General features: G+C 39.1%; 1 protein-coding gene across 1 annotated transcript in view; it reads left to right on the top strand.

Annotated features, from left to right (window-relative positions):
* The window catches only part of hdgfl2 (HDGF like 2), an 88983-nt gene extending 70388 nt beyond the window's left edge, over window positions 1-18595 (top strand). Inside the window, exons 10-16 of the mRNA XM_076277775.1 lie at window positions 766-890; window positions 6982-7046; window positions 7215-7285; window positions 12513-12614; window positions 13399-13555; window positions 17558-17669; window positions 17805-18595. Coding sequence (XP_076133890.1) covers window positions 766-890; window positions 6982-7046; window positions 7215-7285; window positions 12513-12614; window positions 13399-13555; window positions 17558-17669; window positions 17805-17901 — 729 coding nt within the window. The 3' untranslated portion in view covers window positions 17902-18595. The remainder of the gene's footprint in view (window positions 1-765; window positions 891-6981; window positions 7047-7214; window positions 7286-12512; window positions 12615-13398; window positions 13556-17557; window positions 17670-17804) is intronic.
* Window positions 18596-19647: the final 1052 nt, after the last annotated feature.

Below are 19647 nucleotides of genomic sequence, written 5' to 3'. Positions count from 1 at the left end.
ACAAGCTTCATTCACCTCCCATTTCCAAGGGGCATCACCAATGGACACTAATCAAAATGCCAGAGTTTGTTTGGTGCCAAACAAATGCTAAAATCAGCGGGCGTGTTCGATCTTGCAGCGCTGCGCAGATCTGACTGAATCTTACAATACAAACATGCCTTACATTCTGCCAGATCTACACAGCACTGGAAGAAGTCGAACATGCCCATTTGACGCTACCAGAACACAAATCCAGGCAATTTGCTTCCTTCAGATGCAGGTCTTGTTATAACCTCTCTGTACACTTTCAAAGTGTACAATACTTTGGTTTGTCTGTAGGGACCTTCACCACACTACCACAGAAGTGTAATTATATTTTGAGCATTGTCAATGTTATAAAATAGCGTTTGTTTTTTGACATGCTTACAGTAGCTTTCAATATAAGCCCATTCAGTGCAAAAAATGCCTTGCTCAACTCCATAAATTAAGGCAATTTTTCTCTCAATCAAATGTTGTTAACTACCATAAATGGACCCTAGAAAGGAAAGTTTTCTGTATGAAATCATCATACGTTTCTCTCTTTACATGGCTGTCTTTTTGTAACTTTTTTAATTCCACTTTCTTAACCACATAAATGCTGTTTCAAAAGCTGTGTGAATGTTGGTCAGCAAAGGTGGTGATTTCAATTCTTAAGGGTATGGAGTTGCTCATTTCAATGTTTTAAACATTCAATTGAATTTCTAATACATAATACACTGATTGTTGATTGTTTGTTTATACCACCAGCCAAAAAAAAAAAGCAAACGGTCAGACAACCAGAAGAAAGAGAGATGGAAGAAGGAAAAAGAAGGTGAAGAGCAGAAGGAAAGACACAGGAAGAAGAAAATCCAACGTGCAGTGGACAAACCAAAGTAACACATTTAAGATGCATTTGGGAAAGTGGTTTGGTAATAGATTATTTACTTACTTGATACACTAATTGAAGCATCACAAATTTGGCAGAGTATAAACTTTGTATGTGCCCCATGTGAAGTCTGAAGAAAGGAAACTTTATACAGGTGGAAGTGTCATTCAGAATTCAGTCTTATAATGAACATGCAACATTATCAAACACAGATAATCCTGTCTATTATCAGATCCAGATCCATTCAGTATTTGCTGTCATATCCGTTCAGTTGACCAGAATGACTTAAATGGATGGTTCGCTGTAAACACAACCTACAGTACAGCGTATTACAACTTATAATGTATTACAACTTATAATGTACAACTTACAACGTATTACTTGTGGTTGTTTGGGTCATTGCAGCTTCACTGGGGAAATATAAATAAAAGATGCGTGATTCACACGTGAGGTCCTGTGAGAATCGTGAAACCGGACAATTCCAAGTGGTACCCACTGTATGGTCTATTTATTAATAATAACGAGTTCAAACTTTTGTTTGTTGTCTGAGGAGTTTTGAGCTAGACTGTCGTTTGCATTAGCAACAAAATGATTTATAGCTTGTAATTTATAGCAATGTATAGCAATGTAATTTGTAAAGCAAAAATGTCTTCTGAAACCGGATTTCCCCTTTTAATGTCAAAGTGAAAGCTGATTTCTACAAAGCAATGTTAATTCATTAAAAATATATAATGCAAAATAAGCGATTACATAAATATTCACCCCTTTCAAGTCAGCATTTAATAGATTTTTGGCATGGAGCCTGAGTGGATAGCTTTCAGTTACGCTTGCACATTTGAATGCTGCAATTTTACTCACATTTTCTTTGCAAAGCTCCTTAAGTTTTGTCAGGTTGGAATGGGATTGGGTGTGAACAGCTATTTTCAAGTCCAGCGGCTCCAGCCACATATTTTCTATAGGATTGAGGTCTGGGCTTTGACTCTGGCTCTCCAGAACATTCACCTTGCTGTCTTTAAACCATTCATGAGTAGTTTTCGGCCCATTGTCTTTCTGTAAAGTAAATCTTCTCCCAAGTTGTAATTCTCTTGCAGACTGAATCAGATTGTCCTCCAGGATATAATTTGCTGAATTCATTTTACTTTTACGTTTACAAGCCTTCCAGGACCTGGTGTCGAGAAGTATCCCCTCAGCATGGTTCTGCCACCACCATGCTTCAAATGGGATGCTGTGTTTTTGAAGATGTGCAGTGTTTGGTGTCCGCAAAAAATAGCATCTAGTCTGATGGCCAAAGAGATACATTTTGGTCTCATCAGACCAAGGACCTAGGAGACCATTTGACCTAGGGGTCTCCTACATGTCTTAGGTCGAACTTAGTCGAGATTTAATAAGAGCTTTGCTACTCACGCATAGAGCATTGACTGGTGAAGAACTCGAGCAAAAGTTGTTGTATGCATAGTTTCTCCCATCTCAGCTGCTGAAGCTTTTAACTTCTTCAGAGTTGCCATAGGTGCCTTGGTGGCCTCCCCCACAGTTATTCTTCTTGCACAGTTACTCAGTTTGTGGTGACGGCCTGCTCTAGGCAGATTTGCAATAGAGTAGAAGGAGATGGAGTAGAAGGGGTTGGATGATGCTTTTGTAGAGTAGCAGAAGGAGATGGGGGGGCAACATACAGTGATCTAGAGTTTGCGTATGGCATACAGTCTCTGTTGTGCATGTTTCTGTGATGGTGGCATGTTCATTGAAGTTAAGCTTATTGTCAATGGTGAGACCAAGATATTTGAAAGTGCTGACCTGTTCAACTGGTTGGCCATGGATGGTGATGTGATTGAGTCCAGAGGGTGATTTTGATGCATGAATGACCAGTTCTTTTGTCTTGTCAATGTTGAGTTGGAGGTAGTTATCAGAGCACCACAGTGGAAGATCTGTGATGGACTGGTGGTAAGCTGTGATGGAACTGTTGTCTGTAAGTAGTCCTACTATGGCTGAGTCATCTGCATATTTGTAGTAAGTGGTGTTGGGTAGTGAACTCTGGCAGTCATTTGTGTAAAGTGTGTACAGGAAGGGACTGAGTACACAACCTTGGGGGGTTCCAGTGTTGGTGATGATGGTTGATGATGTTGTAGTCCCAATTTTCACTGCCTGTGGCCTGTTGCTGAGAAAGTTTTTTATCCAGTGGATGAGGAGAGGGGTGACATTCAGGTGCTGTAGTTTCTTAATGAGTTGATGCCGCTGGATTGTATTGAATGCGGAGCTGAAGTCAACAAACAGAATTGAGGCAAAGTTATGGGGAGTCCGGAGGTGGTGAAGGAGGGAGTGGAGAAGGCATGCCACTGCATCCTCTGTCCCCCTTTTCGGCCGGTATGCAAATTGGTATGGGTCCAGTTGTGTGCTGACAGTAGGTAGGATGAGTAAGATGAGCATTTCATGACTATTGGGGTGAGGGCGACTGGACGGAAGTGGTTTCAATGTCAAGATAGCAACAGGTCATTACATCCTTTCATTGCCAAAGCAATGACAACTGCTTATGATAACTTAATGTATGCTTATTGTCAATATTATGTAATCAATGTGGTGCAAACGAGGCTGGAGTCGGTGGATTAATCTATCAAAAGTGAGCAGCAAGAGCAGGCAAAATGGGATTTCTGAGAACCGTTTAGACTCAGTGGGCTGAAGCCCCGAATGTTTTCAACTGCTAGCAAAACCCCTGGAGTTTATTGTTTGATTCAGAAATGTCACGTGTTGTGCCGGCCCTTGGTTAGAGCTGAGGTGTATTTTGTCACCTGTGTTGTAGATCAGTTTTTCTGGAAGGCCTGCAAGAATATCAGGATTACTATCCCAGCTTGGTCCCAAACATTCCCAAAGCTCATACAGGGTTCCCAGTCATAACCATAATTTGGGTTCATAAACAGTGTTAACCATCACCCTAATTTGGAATTGCACTAGAGAGTGCTTCCCCACCTCTCCCTATAGTCCTAACTCTGGATAGTCTGTGGCTTGCATAGTCAGGCTTGATTTTGTTAGTACAGTGGGTACTACCAAAGTCCTTTTAGGCAAGTCCCTCCACTCGGCGGCCATATAGTAACGCTTTTTGGGCACTCATCGTTGTCTTCACAACACAACATGATTGGTTCAATGTATTCACATGTCGACGTTTTGCCGAGAAAGGGGTGGGATATGTGTAGACAACGGCCATATTGGCGTTACAAACTAACCCCATGCATTTCTATGGAGGATTTTTATGGAGTTCTGTGTCTCCTCAGAAAGTCTCTGGTACTACTTCACGTGACCTCACGCGTGGATCACACTTCTTTTATTTATATTTCCCCAGTGAAGCTGCAATGACCCAAACAACCACAAGGTGGCTCTTGTGAGCAGGGTTAGGAACGTCGGCTTTTGCCGCTTTGACTATGCGCGCCAGTATGCTACAGTATGGACCATATGGGGCGTGCCACAACAAAATGAGTCTTGTGTCGCGGAAATCCATTTCGATTCATAGCGATTTGAATGCAGCGAGGGTTGAAAATTAAAAAATTATGCATTTTCTGATTTCACCACTAACACATTCCTTTACCTCTTATCTATCACTCATAGATGTATTTTAGGCTACTGTAAAACGACCTAGACATGTGATTTTGAAGGCCAAATGTGTAGGCTGCGCATTAAAGCTTGGATAAAAAGTAGACGTTTAAGCATTAAGCTATTTTTGTCCTTGTCGTCTTCAGAAGTTGAACGAACATTATAGGCTAGCCTACCTCACAAATTATACGAATGCCTCACAAGTTTTACCACCTGCGTGAATGGAGCATTTAGAAGCTGTGCTGTGTAGTTCGAACTTTAAAGCTGATTTTCTCAAAACTTGTTTTTTTGCTGAGATGAGGATAGCCTTCACATTTTGGCCAATATCTCTGGGTTGGCTAAACGGAATTGAACAAATGACCTTAACACTAAGGTCTGTGGATTATGAATATCTAATAAACCCATTTTTTATTGTGTCAAACTAGACTCATTTTGTCGAGGCACGCACCATATATTTACCCAACGTTTTTCAGTTGTTTCCACAATATTACCCCCTGATGAGCTTTCATTTCGATGGCTGATACAGTATGTCTCCTGCGACAGTCCCAACATTTAGCACTATGCTCAAACAATCCAAAAGTGAATTAAATCTCGAAGCAAACTGAAAATCTTCTGCTTTTAATATAGCCTGCCGATACCTTTGTTATTTTATGAAGAGGCATCTGGCTGTTTTGTTTATGTTTGTTTTGCTTTCATTAATGGTTTAGCTCATGAGGTCACAAGGCTAGTGGCTACCCCACTTTTCGGGAAAAAATAAACTGTCTCATTTTATGCAGATCATCTCCCTAATTATTTTATTTCCGCAACAGCCCACATTATGCACTCCAGTGTTTCCCATACATTGACTTATTTGTGGCGGCCCACAACAATATCAACATTGACCACCACACAATGATTTTCCAGGTTGTACTAAATTGTGCTTAAATCTGGTTAGCATCATAACCACGCTGCGCTAATTTGTTAAAAACTGTTGCATTCAAGTTAATTCTGCAAACCTACCACCACAAATATAATTAAATTCTGTGGGAAACACTGCACTCACTCCAGCGAGACGAGTGAAATGTATTTAAAAAATCTATTTTAAATATGTCATCGCCATAGGCTATTTGCTACGATATAAGCTACTGTTAGGCCTACAACAAGTCGCGATTTATTAGGCTATCCAATCGCTATGCTGTTTTCATGAACATTACAGGAATCCACTTCATTCATTGTTTTAAATATCGTTGCTTCTAGCCTACCCACGAGTTTGTCAGTTTCACTTGCACAGACGCGCGAGAAGCCAATGCAGTTGCTTCGTATAGCACATGTCCAGCCCACGGCCCGGCACCGGTCTGCGGATTGCCAATCACACTGCCGTTGCCAGTGTTGTGCGTGAACGAGTTCAAAAGAACGCGTTCATTGAACATGCTCATTTTTTCGTGAACGTTGAACTGAATGCAACACATTTTTTAATAAAGAACTTGAACGTGAATTAGTTCACATTATGTGTCATGAACGGCAGACATCACTGTAAATGAACGTTGGAATTTGTTTTCCATTGAAAACTGAGTGACATCTGTTTTCTCTTTTGAAACGCAACGAGAGAAAGTTCCTCCCTCCTGTATTCTCGCTGGTGCCGCTTAAATCATGCATCACCAGACAGAAATGGTTTTGACATTGTGTGCGCAATGCATTGCGGGCAACGTAGTGTCCGGCTGAGAATAGTTGAATAGCATACTGGCTTCCGCACAACGGTACCCGTAATGAATTGCAGCAGAGCGGGGTAGGCATAGCAACGCCGCGTAGCAGGCAACGACGAGAGCGCGGAGGGCTGGAGGAGCGAGAGAGAGAGAGAGAGACAGACCAATGACGAGAGTGAGAGAAAGCGCTGCAATAAAAAAAAAAATGGCTAGTGGAAGTGATGGCAAGGAGACTGGTCTACCTTGTCTGTACTGCTGTAAGTTTCATCACCTGGTAAGAAACCCACAATTGCAGTGTCATAAGCTAATGTCTACAATGAGCAGCTTCAAAGAACGTATAGTGATTTCTAGCTCGTAGTGTGAAAAAAAGTATTAATTTGAATATCTCACGAAAAAAGTCAAATGAACTGAACTTTGAACTAGTTCAGAATTAAAATTGTGAACTTTGAACGTGAACTGTTCACTTTGAGCATGTATGAACTGAACTTGAACTAGTTCAGAAAAGCTGTGAACTGGCACAACACTGGCCGTTGCAACGCGTCTGAATGCAGTCAGCTGCCCTGTTTACCGTCAATGCTACAACGCTGCCACCTCGTGGTGAAAAGTGGTAATACATTTAACGCAGCGGCCTGAATCACGGGAAGCGCGAATGAAGTGGCCACTTCTAAATGGTACCCATTGTAGTTGGAAGCCGCCAACATTCTAGCTAAATCTCAAAACCTTTTCTAGGAACTTTGTATGACTCATATGGAGCTCACTTGGAGAATGTGTAGACTGTTAACCCAACCTTTAACTTAACCCACAAGAATGGTAATCAATTCCTGCTTTTATTTTTTCCAGGAGTAAGCAGGACAAATCAAAGCATAGACCAAAACATCCGCCAGAGAAAGAGAACAAAAAGAAGGGTAAGGATTTCTGTGATTTCACAAGAGAACTAGAACTACCATTTATTAACCAGTCTCTCAGTGGTAACAGTTTAGTGGTAGATCCATGATGACTATAATGTATATGATCGCTGTACTAAAAAATACACACACTCAAACTCTGAGCTTTTTGTCCTGTCTGGTTCACAGAGCCATCTCCTGAGGAGAAACTGCAGAAGCTCCACACGGACATCAAATTTGCACTTAAAGTTGACAGTCCAGTGAGTTAACCCCTTGCCAACCTGGCAATACTTCCAGGCTGCTTACTGAATGTTGCATCTTGCTGCATGCCTTTATAAAGTAAAGAAAGTTTGAAAAGATATCATTGTTGTTTTATTTTACAAAGATATTCTAAAATGGCCTGGACCAACAAGATTCCGTAAGAGTGTAGTGTACGAACTTATGTTTATTTCACCCACTGGTTATGCTCCTTAGAAATTGAAAGTGAACTGACACTGTCCAGACCAATTCTCAATAGAGTACCGAAGTGTGACATTCCGATCCATGACTGCAGTGTCACTGGATCTAAACAAACTTTCAAAGTGGCATAGACAGAATTGCATATAGACATGTGCCATTGTTTCTACCTCCATAAATTCTTTTTAAATGTATGCTATAGCCGTTTAAAACGTGTTTTCCCTTCTAGGCAGCGTCTTAGCCACATAACACGGATTCCCTGTCAGATGTAATAATAAGAAACAAAATCCCAGTGTATATTTCATGTCTTATCAAATGCGACGGCTGTTAAGAGTGACGTTTTTTGCCTCAAAAATAAAGCCCTGACACGTCTGTGAGTTTCAGATTTTTAACTACTTGTTGTGAAGTTATATGCAGGTCTCTTACGGAGGAAACCCATGCTAAAATAAAATTTCATTGTGTTGGTATGCATATATGTTGTAGTATGCAATTCCTAGTGTAAAAGAATATACTTAACAACAGAAATGTTGTAGAATTATTTAAATAGATTAAGAAAGCCACCTCTATGGTCACCACTATGGTTAGATTGATTTGTTTAGATCCAGTGAAATTGCTGCTTTGACATAGCTTCATGACTTCAGTACTCTATTGAACATTGGTTTGATGTCAGCCAGACTATCATGAAATAGAGCTGAGCCCTAATCCAAAGTCCTGATTGGCTGTCCGAACTCTGTTGAAGCACGTAAGACCAATGTTAGTTTGTTTTCAGTAGACATTAGTTATGGTACAAAACCAAAATTATGACATCTATACCATACCTAAGTATTATGATACTGAAATGATATCATGGTAAACAACCTAGAGTATTAGAGAAAGTAACAATACAGTTAAGAGCAAAATTATTCTTACCCCTGGCAAATAATGATTTAATGTTGATTTTCTCTTGACCAATATGTTTGTTCTGACTGAAAATGATACTGCCACATGCCAAAAGGTTGTAAGACAATGAGGTAGAAACATGGAATCAAAAAAGAAGCATTTTTATCTTTTTAACATTTTTATGAAAAATGGCGTGTCCAAAATTATTCATACCCTTTTTAAATTATCCATGGAAGCATCTTTATTTGCCATCACAGCTCTCAAAATGGTTCTTATAATGCCTACCAAACCTCTCCATGTCTACACAATGATTCTAGACCACACCTTTTTAGCAGCAATTTTGGATTTTGAGACAGGAACAATTATTTGCCATCACTCTGGCCATGTTCTCACTTTTGTATGGATTGATGTCTCGACTCGATTGTTTCTTGTTCACCATTTATTTCCCACTTTGGCTGGATGTTTCAGATCATTGTCTTTCTTAAAGGTCCAATGCTGCCTATGAGCCCAAGGTTCCCTGCTCAGTGTCTTGAAGAATCTTGATGTACCGTATTTTCCGACTATAAGTCACTCCGGAGTATTGGTCAAAATCGTCAGCATCAGTCAAAAAATGCGTCATGAACAGGAAAAAAACATATATAAGTCGCACTGGACTATAAGTTGCACTGTTTAGAAATACAGTTTAAAAAACAGACAGAGACTACATAACTGGACTATTGAGGATGTTACAGGGACACCAGGCAACCTTTTCGTGTTAATTAATCATCTTCGTAAGTCGGTATATGGTTAAATGACTCATTACAGGGCGAATGAATACTCTCTCGCCCGCCCCTACTGCCTGTAGGAAGAATATCCCGCTTGCAAGTTCGGTGTATCCTAGAATACAATGCAATCAAGCATTTTAGCGATCAGGAACCGTCAGGAAATTCGCAACACAGAAGCATGACAGCCTATAACACGAGAGAACATGGATGTGTTCTCCGTTTGAGGAGCGTTATAATCGATTGCGGATGTGAACAGACAGCTACAGACATGGAGCGCATAGTAGGCCTTCTTTCACTATAGTGTGCGCATTCATTACGTGAAAGATCATTTGTAGCAAAACAGCGATCAAATATATGGCAGTGAGTTTTGTTTTCAAATGTTTTGCATGTCTGTAACGGGTGAGGAATTTTTAGGAGACAGACTATCGTAAATCCTCAAATTATGGCTGGGGTCTTTTATTTAGGCTGCGCAAAGCACAGCACCTTTATTTGAGGCAGGCTTGTATTCGAGGCAGCTAGGCCTTTATTTCTTACGTGGTGTGTTTTATTCTGAGAAATAGGCCTACTTTTCATTTTAGTAGAGGTCCTGGGAAAGATTTGTATGCACTTCATTTAGCAGAGAATATCTCAACTGTTATAGACTAATATGACCCCATTGAACAACGTGGGATGTGTGCCAAAATCGCTACCCAGTTCTGAAAGTTCTGAAAATTACCACAATAGGTGACACTATTAGCACATTATAGGTGAATGGGACTTTTTTTTTCCTTAATAGATATTCTCATAAACTTCTACCAGTTTAATCTTCATATTAAGAGAAATACTTTTTGTATTACACTTTGTCTTAAAAATAAATTAAAATATGCAAATTAGCCAATATCTCATTAAATATGCGTACATAAACTCTTCAAGCTACATATTTTCTAAGGTGATCACAATGTTATTCAATGACCATGTAGTGTAAGAATTCTGGTTTGATACTTTTTAATTGTGTTTCTGTAGATGTTACCAATGTAATGTAGCTGTAGAAATGTAATATAACTATGCTATTATCATTGGAACGTTAACTTAAAGTGAAACATACAGAACAACAGGTTTATTCCCTGTGTTGCAAGGTAAAACTTTCAACTTTTTCTCAACAGTCCAGGTATGGGGATTATAATGAGAACTCATTCAGTGATAGGATTTTTACAACTATTGCCTCCCTTACATTTGCAGTACTTGCAGCAATGGATATCAGCTGACAGGGACAGCCATTCTTGTGTGCACATGCACATGAAGTCCCATTCACCTATAATGTGCTAATAGTGTCACCTATTGTGGTCATTTTCAGGACTTTCGTCCCGGGTAGCGATTTTGGCACACATCCCACGTTGCTCAATGGGGTCATATTAGTCTATAACAGTTGAGATATTCTCCTCTAAATGAAGTGCATACAAATCTTTCCCAGGACCTAGACTATTTGGAGCGGCATACCGGTAGGCTATCAAAAGCAGAAGATGTTGAATTTGGGATTTAATTTACCGTTTGATTACATTGCTAAATATCGGTACTGATGATCACTGAAATCTGTGGGGTATTAGATGGTTCACTATTAAGTTTCCTGTAGTTGAAAGAGTGTCGGGATTTCCATCCGCTTATTGCGAGACAAGGCATCCGCTTTCATCCATTCATGGAACGTGTTCTGTGCTGTAATGGAAACCTTATTCCGTATAGCCAAAGAGGTCAGCGATAGCCTAAACTGAGTTATTTTTTTAATTATGCATGATTTACTTTTTTATATAATTCGTAGGCTAATGCCTGGCAGCAACAATCGTGTTTAAATGTAGGCTAGGTTACTGCTTCAGCCTCTGGCAAGCTCAGAAGGGGGCGGCAAGCGACTAGCTTGAGAGTGACGTGTTGGAGACTCATGGTGTAGGACAATGACTTTATTAAACCAACCAACAATATAAAATATTAAGAAGGGCTCTTTTATGAGTTAAATCGAAACAAAATTACTGGCCTTTATTTGTCCGAATCTGAGGCCCGGCTATAAATAGAATCCCGGCCATTATTTGAGGATTTAGCTATGCACGTGTGTTTCAGGTAGTGCAAGCACTAATCTCTGACTGAAAGCGCACAGAACTTGTGCATTTGAGAGCACTCTCTCGCGACTATAGAATGTTTCATGTAGGGTTCATGTCAGTTAATATGAATTAACATTTAAAAATATGTTCAATTATATATTTTTTCATATATAAGTCGCACCTGACTATAAGTCGCAGAACCAGCCAAACTATGGAAAAAAGTGAGACTTATAGTCCGGAAAATACGGCAGTCCTTTTTCTCATGATGCCATTCAGTTTAACAATGTTGCCAGGCCCCATTGTCTAAAAAACACCCAAAACTATTACATTTCTATAGCTATTGTCCACTGTGGGTATGGTGTTTTGGTGGTTGAAATTTTCACCCCATCCCAAAATGGACCACTTGGTCATCATGGATGCTGATCATGGATAACTCTTCTCCAAACATGCACAACTCCGCTTAACCTTTATAAGGACACACCTGGACAAAGAATTTAGCTTTCGCTGGATTTATTTTTGACCCAGGAACATGGCCTGAGATTGGCATAAAAAAGAAGCATTAAATCCCAGTGACGATGTCCAATTTAAGTGTTGGGGATGAGAAAATGATTCTATTGGGATGTTTTTCAACCGGTGGGACCTGGTGACCTTCTCAAAGTAAATGGTAACACTAAAACAAGGGGCTACATTAAGATTCTGGAGTAAAAGATCAGGTAGTGTGCCGAGAGACGTGCCCCAATAGGCGGCATTGGACCATTAAACCACACAATGATCCTACACATACAGCGAAACAAGGCAAGAAATGATTAACAGAGAACAATATCAACATTTCAGAGTGGCCCAGCAAAAGTCTAGACCTTAATCCTTAATAAAGTGAGCACAAGGCCAGAGTGATGGCAAATAATTGTTCCTGCCTAAAAACCTGAATTGCTGCTGAAAAGATGCAGTCTAGAATCATTGTGGAGACATGGAGAGGCTTGGTAGGTATTATAAGAACCATTTTGAGAGCTGTGATGGCAAATAAAGATGTTTCCATTGATTATTTAAAAAGGGTATGAATAATTTTGGACAAACCATTTTTCATAAAAATATTTAAAAAAAACGAAAACTCTTTCTTTTGTGATTCCATGTTACCACATTGTCTTCCAACCTTTTGGCATTTGGCAGTGTCATTCATTTTCAATCAGAACAAACATATTGATAAAGAGAAAATCAACATTAAATTAATATTTTCCAGGGGTATTAATCATTTTATTCAAGTATGTGCATAGAGGTGGTTTGGGATGCATTTAACATGTGAACTGTCTTGTGCTTTATGACAGGACATAAAACGTTGTCTACAAGCACTGACCGATCTTGAATCAGTACAGGTCACTAGTGCCATCCTACAGAAAAACTCTGATGTCATCACTACTCTCAAAAAGGTAAGGAGAAAAAGTGAAGAGATAAATTCTTTAATGTAATACTGCAGACAACACAATGCAGTTGAGTTGAAGATCTAGACAGATGATTCATTATTCTCAATGTGTCTGGTGTTGAATCAACAGAAAAGGGTACACGTTACTCCAATGTTATTTCACTGAGCTCCACTGGCTACCCATAACCGCCCGCACAAAATTCAAGCCCCTAACAGGGAATCCTCACTGTATCCGTGCGAGTGACTTGTGTAGCATTGAATGCTCTGTCCACATTGAATCCATTAAATATGCCCTTCTATTGAGTCATATTTCTCATTCAAAATGGCAAAGCAACGCAAGCGACAGAATTAAAATAGAAACGGGGTGTCCGACAAAAGTTCTGCTCAAAACATTGCGCAGCACTGCTGCTTTGCGCCGTACACACAATCTTAACACACACACACACCCTGTTGTCCAAGTCATGCTACCGCCACAAATTCTATCAAATTCTGTGGGAAACACTGGGGTGGTGTGACCTAACGACACAGTGATGAGACTAATTACATCTTAGCCAATCCAGCGGAGATCCTGGAATTGTTCCAATGATCTGTTTTCAATATATTGGGTGTCTCATCTCTGGTCATCATTGATTCTGAGGAAGACACAGTTGTGTCAAAATGTTAGTCTGTTTGCACTAAAATAAGACTGCAAGTAATCAGTGTGCTCCAGCTCCCTTTCTTCAAATGTAATATTAGTGTTCAGCAGTGGGGTGGTTTTTCATTTGTTTTGTTTTTTTCCTGAACTCTCGTAGATCCGTCGATACAAAGCCAGCACTGCTATAATGGAAAAAGCAAGTGAAGTGTACAACAAATTGAAACTGCAGTTTGTAGGTAAAGGTGAACCAATTGCCAAAACTCAACTGGAGAACCAGAACCAGGACGATGGTGGAACAGAGCCTCAACTTCAAGGTATTTTTCCTTGGAACAGTAGTTGTCATACCTTATGCTCATTCAGTGTAATTATGACTTTTTTGTACCCCTCTGGAGGCTGTGGCATTGCTTGTGGTATCACCTTTTCTCTTTTTCCAGTTTCTTATTGTTTGTCCATTACATGTTTCATGCCAATGTTTTTATTTAAATGTCTATTTGTTGGGGGCTTTTATGCCTTAAAATCAGATAACACAGTGAAGAGAGTGACAGGAAGCAAATAGGAGAGAGAGATGGGGTGGGATTGGGAAGTAACCTGGGTCTGACTCAAACCCAGGGGCATTTGGACCCGAATGTGATATGGAGGCTGTATCCACTTGTGCCACAACACCCCCACATAAAAACTTTTCATGTGTAACAACAATGCAGACTTTACATTTAAATTAGTTGTATTCAGATATCAATCAGCAAACAAGCCTAAACCAAGTTAAAATGTAACGCACAATTTGGTTGTTACATACGCTGCAAGTTGTACCTGGAATCAATAAAGACCCTCCTTCAGAGTACAGCATCTCTCTGCATTTATAAACAGCCTGTTGTAAAATTCACCAAATTCACTTAGGGGCCAATTCTGCCATATGCATTCTGCTCCAAAGGCAGTTACGTTAAGACAATCGCATCATGATTTTGATGTGACCCATGTGCTCCTCATAGTAGCCTGTAGCATTGCATCTCAGAAAATGTGAATATTGTGAAAAAGTTATTTTTTTCCATATTTTATTTCAAAAAGTGAATTTCATATATTCTAGATCAGGGTTCGGCAACCCGTGGCTCCGGAGCCGCATGCGGCTCTTTGATCCCTCTGATGTGGCTCAGCTTTTGAAATGAAATAATGAGTATTTATTTAAAATGTATTTTATTTTAGTTCGTTCATTTTCAAAATGTAATAAGTCTATCTGAGTAATTTAGTCTATATAACTTTCCACCTCACTTGACTCCGTAACCGTAGCTGCACAATATTGTTACATTTGTGGTTTGTTGCCATGTCAATATCAAACAAAATCACAGATTTCCCTCCATTTCAGTCATCGAGAACACTTTAATTGTTATTGTTGATGTGTGCGCTTGCTGTAGGCTAGATAAGGAACATGTCAAAAAGGAAACGTCAGCGAACACAAGGCTGAAATGGGAAAGTTTCCATCCGAAGACTGATTCTGAAAATGCGAAATGAACTGCCCGTTATATATCGCACACTGCAACGAGTTAGTAGCCTATTGCTGTGTTAACCCTGTTCGATTCCACTTGCATGTGAGAAATCTTTCTCACATATACAAAAATATAAAGACAAACCTGCGCTCATGTTTAAGGGCAATTCCGCGCAAAACGGTCACATCCATAAATCCAACACAATGCCATGGTATTTAGTTGCATTATGGATATGACAGTTTTGCATGGAGTTGCCCTTAAATGGTGACATGCATTTAAAAAGCCTCTGAATGAAAGTAACTGTACGTTAAATATCCAACCTTTTTCTTGTAACCGTCTTTATGTGGCTCTTCTGAGACTAAAAAAATATTACATTTGGTAAAAGTGGCTCTCCAGGCAAAAAAGGTTGCCGACCCCTGTTCTAGATTCATTACATATAAAGTGAAATATTGGAAGGCATTGTTTGGTTTTAATCTGAATGATTATGGCTTACAGCTCATGAAAATCAAATAGTAATATCTCTAAAGAGGTTATTTTGAGCTCTTGAAAAGAAAATAACTAATCTGACGAATTTTAAATAGTTCATTTATGCACTCAATACTTGGTCGGGCTCCTTTTGCACAAATTACTGCATCAATGGTAGGTATGGATACAATCACCCTATGGCACTGCTGAGGTGTAATAGAAGCCCAGGTTTCTTTGATAATGGCCTTAAAGTTGTCTATATTGCTGGGACTGATTTTTTTCATTTTCCTCTTTGGGTCATTCCGTGTCAAATCAGACAAAATCCAGGAAAATGGTTGCAACACCTACTCCGATTTTCCTCAGAGTTTGTCTACACAATGTTTAGGTTCCATAACTAAAACCTGTGAAATATTTGTATTGAATTCTATTGTTTTTATAGACTTTTTGCCCTTGATTGTTTACATTCTCTAAAAGGCCTTATCTTGGAGGCCATGTTTGGACATTTATATCTTAAAAAGTATTATTCCTAGCATCACCAAACTTTATAGAATGGAAGACAAACATGTTCTCAGTACGATTCAATTGTTAAAAGTTTGTACCACAGTCTCATTGGTTTTATAGATGTCCCTAGTTTCAGAAAAAAACATGCAAAAAAGTGATATTGAGGGTCTCAAAACTCCTTTATTGTGACACACCTGCCATCAATCGGTATTTTCTCTAGAAATATAATCCTTTTTTAATGTTGTCCCAAACAAAAGGCCATGACAATATAAAGGATAAGACAAGGCATGTTTGTATTTTTGTGTCATTTTCAGTCAACTGAAATGGTATGTGGGGTAGCTAGTAGGACATCAAAATCTATGTGGAAATGGCTAAGTATATGGACATTTAGTGTGTAAAGTACCAATATTGTCCCAAGTCCCATTCACAGAATAAATGCATGTAGTTACAGGTGTTTTGGGAACACCAAAATAAACATTTACAATAAAACATTTGATTTTTGGCATGCTGTAAAAATGAAAGAATTTCAAGGTCTGAAAAAGAAGTTTTCACAGAAATATTTCCCAGGCCTTGGTTTTAAGACCCATTGATGATATAGACAAGAATTGAACAAAATCTGAGACGGTGCAGCAACAACTTTATCTGATTTGACACGGAATTACCCCTTTACAATACCCCATAGATTCTTATTGGAGTTCAGGTCAGGCGAGTTATCTGGCCAATCAAGCACAGTAATACCATGGTCAACAAACCAGTAACTAGCAGTTTTGGCACTGTGGGCAGGTGCCGAGTCCTGCTAGAAAAGGAAATGGGCATCTCCATTAAGCTTGTCAGCAGATGGATGCATGAAGTGCTTTAAAATCTCCTGGTAGAAGGCTGCATTGACTCTGGACTTGATAAAACACAGTAGACCAACACCAGCAGATGACATAGCATTCTGTGCCTCTCCACTCTTCCACTAGACTCTTGGGACCTTGATATCCAAATGAAATTTATTTTCATCTGAAAAGAGGACTGTAGACCACTGAGCAACGGTCCAGTTATTTTTCTCCGTCTAACCTTGTCTCTGGTTCAGGAGTGGCTTGACACTAGGAATGTGACACTTGTAACCCATTTCCCCATTTTCGCATGGTGGCTCGTATGGAGTTCTTGAATCGGCTTTGCTTGACAGTCCTCTCAGGGCTGTGGTCATCTTTGTTGCACCTTGTGCACCTTTTTCTACTACACTTTTCCCTTCTAGTCAATTTTCCATGAATATACTTTGATTAAGCATTCTGTGAACAGCCTGCCCTTTCAACAATGACCTTCTGTGGCTTACTTTCCTTGTGGAGGGTGTCAATGAGTGTCTTCTGGACAACTGTCAAGTCAGCAGTCTCCCATGATTGTGGTTGTGTTTAATGAACCAGGCTGAGAGATTAAAGGCTCAGTAAACAGTCATTGCTGTATTATAACCTCTTTATTCTAATATTATAAGATACTGATTTTTGATTTCCGTGAGCTGTAAGCCGTAATCATCGACATTAAATCAAAAATGGCTTGAAAATGTCAAATTAGAGTAAAATTAACTTTTCCACAATATTCTATTTTTGCTTTTAGATGCATCTCTACAGTTTGGGGGGGGGGGGGTGTAAGGCAAAAAAAAAAACTGATTGATTGATTTTATTCAATACTTTGGAAGACAACATACAGAGATCAGTAGCTTTCACCACTGAAATATGCTGCCATTACCACAGTGCATCTGCCTGATGGAAATGCATGTGTATGGCCAAGTGCACATCTTATTTGTTTAAATTGTATCTGGATTACCTGTATTTGATAAGCAAGACATGTTTAAACTACTCCTAACACACTGCCATCTCTGTTATTTCCAAGATCTAAAACCAGTAAATGGGGAGTCAGAATCTCTAAAGAAAAATGTTGAATGTGACCCAGAATCTCTACATGCCGAAGAAAGCCCTGAGTCCGAACTTGCCATTTCCAGCAGGTACTGTAATACTAGTGTAGTTGATGTTTTGTAATCCATAAAAAATAAGAAAATAATATTCTCAATAATTGATAAAGGAATGTTTTTTTGCTGTTTAAAAATATTTAAAAAACATATTTTCCTGTTTTGTTGTAGGCTGGAATCAGAACATATGACTGAGAGACACGTTGTCACAGATGCCACAAAACATAGTCCTACTACAAACACACAGACTGCTGTAGAGGACAGCTGAAGATGTTACTAGTTTATTTACTGAATGGCAGTGGGGTTTTTTGTTGGCTTGAGGACTAAGAAAAGTAACTGATGCATACATCTGTACAGACCCTGTTGATATTCTCATGTTTCCACCTTTTACATAAACATAATTGCCTTTTAGTCTTCTCTTTTACAATGGCTTCCTCCAGAATCAACCCTCCGTGTTTATAAAGTGGGAGAGATTAAGGATTGGGTTCTTAACATGTATTGTAAGTCATTAGAACCTGGCAAAGAACGCTTAGTTAAATATTGACAGCATGCCAATTGTTAGGTGTCAGTCATTGTTGTGTCTTTTGTGTTTTCATTTGAAAAATACACTGTTCCATTGGGACAGGATGAAGAACCTTTTTTAAATGAGACTAATGTATGTTGTTTGAGCCATATTACTTTTATGAGGATATTTGTGTGGAAAGACTGTATATTAATAGTTATGTCATCTCTAACAGAATGCTGTATAATCTTATTTTTTTCTTTCAGTACCTTCATGAATTAAACAGTTACACAAAGTCTATATAAATAAATACTTTTTAAGGTGTAAAAACAAAACAAAAAAATATTCACATACAGTTAAGATAGTGTCACAAATATGATTGTAGTTCAAGTTGATGTATATCTGTGTTGTTTGGTTACAACCTTTTGTATTTCTAGTTGAATAAAAATAGTGTAATTTATTTATACTGCACTTCTCAAATGAATGGCAAGTCACATATTACAGTACTGTGCATGCTTTAGGCCAGGGGTTCCCAAACTTTTCCACGACAAGGCCCCCCAAATACCACTAGGTTCTGGCCAAGGACCCCCTTGATGTGTTATTAAACCCATCAACAATACTACGGCAAATGTAAAAAATACATTAAGATAATCCTAATCCACTCTCCTTAATCCTAATTTTAGCTACAAGCACTTCACGATGGAGCATTTGGGGTTTTCTGCTATATGAGAGCTATCACGCTACTTTTACTCCCAGTCATTATGATGGAAAATATAATGTTCAGATATGCAACAAATTATTATAATGGCATTGTATAACAACCCTCACAGTAATAGGTATATTTTAAATGTCTCAAATGTATTTATTTGTTGCTTTTATTTTTCCTTCCAATTTGCTGAGGCCCCCCTGGCACCCCCTCGCGGCCCCCACTTTGAAAACCACTGCTTTAGGCCACCTTACATGTTTTGCTTTAGCAATGTTGAGAGGACTTTATATATTTGTCCCAGAAAATACAGGAAATAAGTACATAATATTGAAAAACGCCAAAAAAAGTTTTTGTTGTAGGTGGTCATCATGACCTTACTAAAACAACAAATCTAATAGTGGCCTAAGCCTTTTGTGCACAGTGCAGAAATCCTTTATTCATCCCAAAGGAAATGTGACTCCTGTGCATGTAAACAAAAACATAAAAGTAAAATAAGAGGAGAGGTGAAGAGTTGTAAAGTTTGATTGCCATTGGAAAGAATGACCTGTGTATTTCAGAGCAACATTTGGGGAAGATTAGCCTGCCACTGAAAGTAATCTTCAGCTCAACAAGCTATTCATTTAGGGGATGAAGTGTTGTTCAGGATGCTCATCAGCTTGTGAAGCATCCTCTCTTGGGATTACGTTGTCCAATTGTGAAACGTGGAGACGCACAAGACCGCCTCTATTTAAAAACAATTACTTCCGCATTCATGAACGATAGCTTAATCTACACTGCGGTCATTTTGTGTGTCTAACCTATAACAT

This window comes from Alosa pseudoharengus, unplaced genomic scaffold, assembly GCF_046254945.1.
Source record: "Alosa pseudoharengus isolate Yale_2024_CS ecotype anadromous, Long Island Sound unplaced genomic scaffold, YU_APseudo_1.1 YU_APseudo_1.1_scf_11, whole genome shotgun sequence".
NCBI classification, from domain to species: Eukaryota; Metazoa; Chordata; class Actinopteri; order Clupeiformes; family Clupeidae; genus Alosa; species Alosa pseudoharengus.
This window is presented reverse-complemented; position numbering and strand designations above follow the sequence as displayed.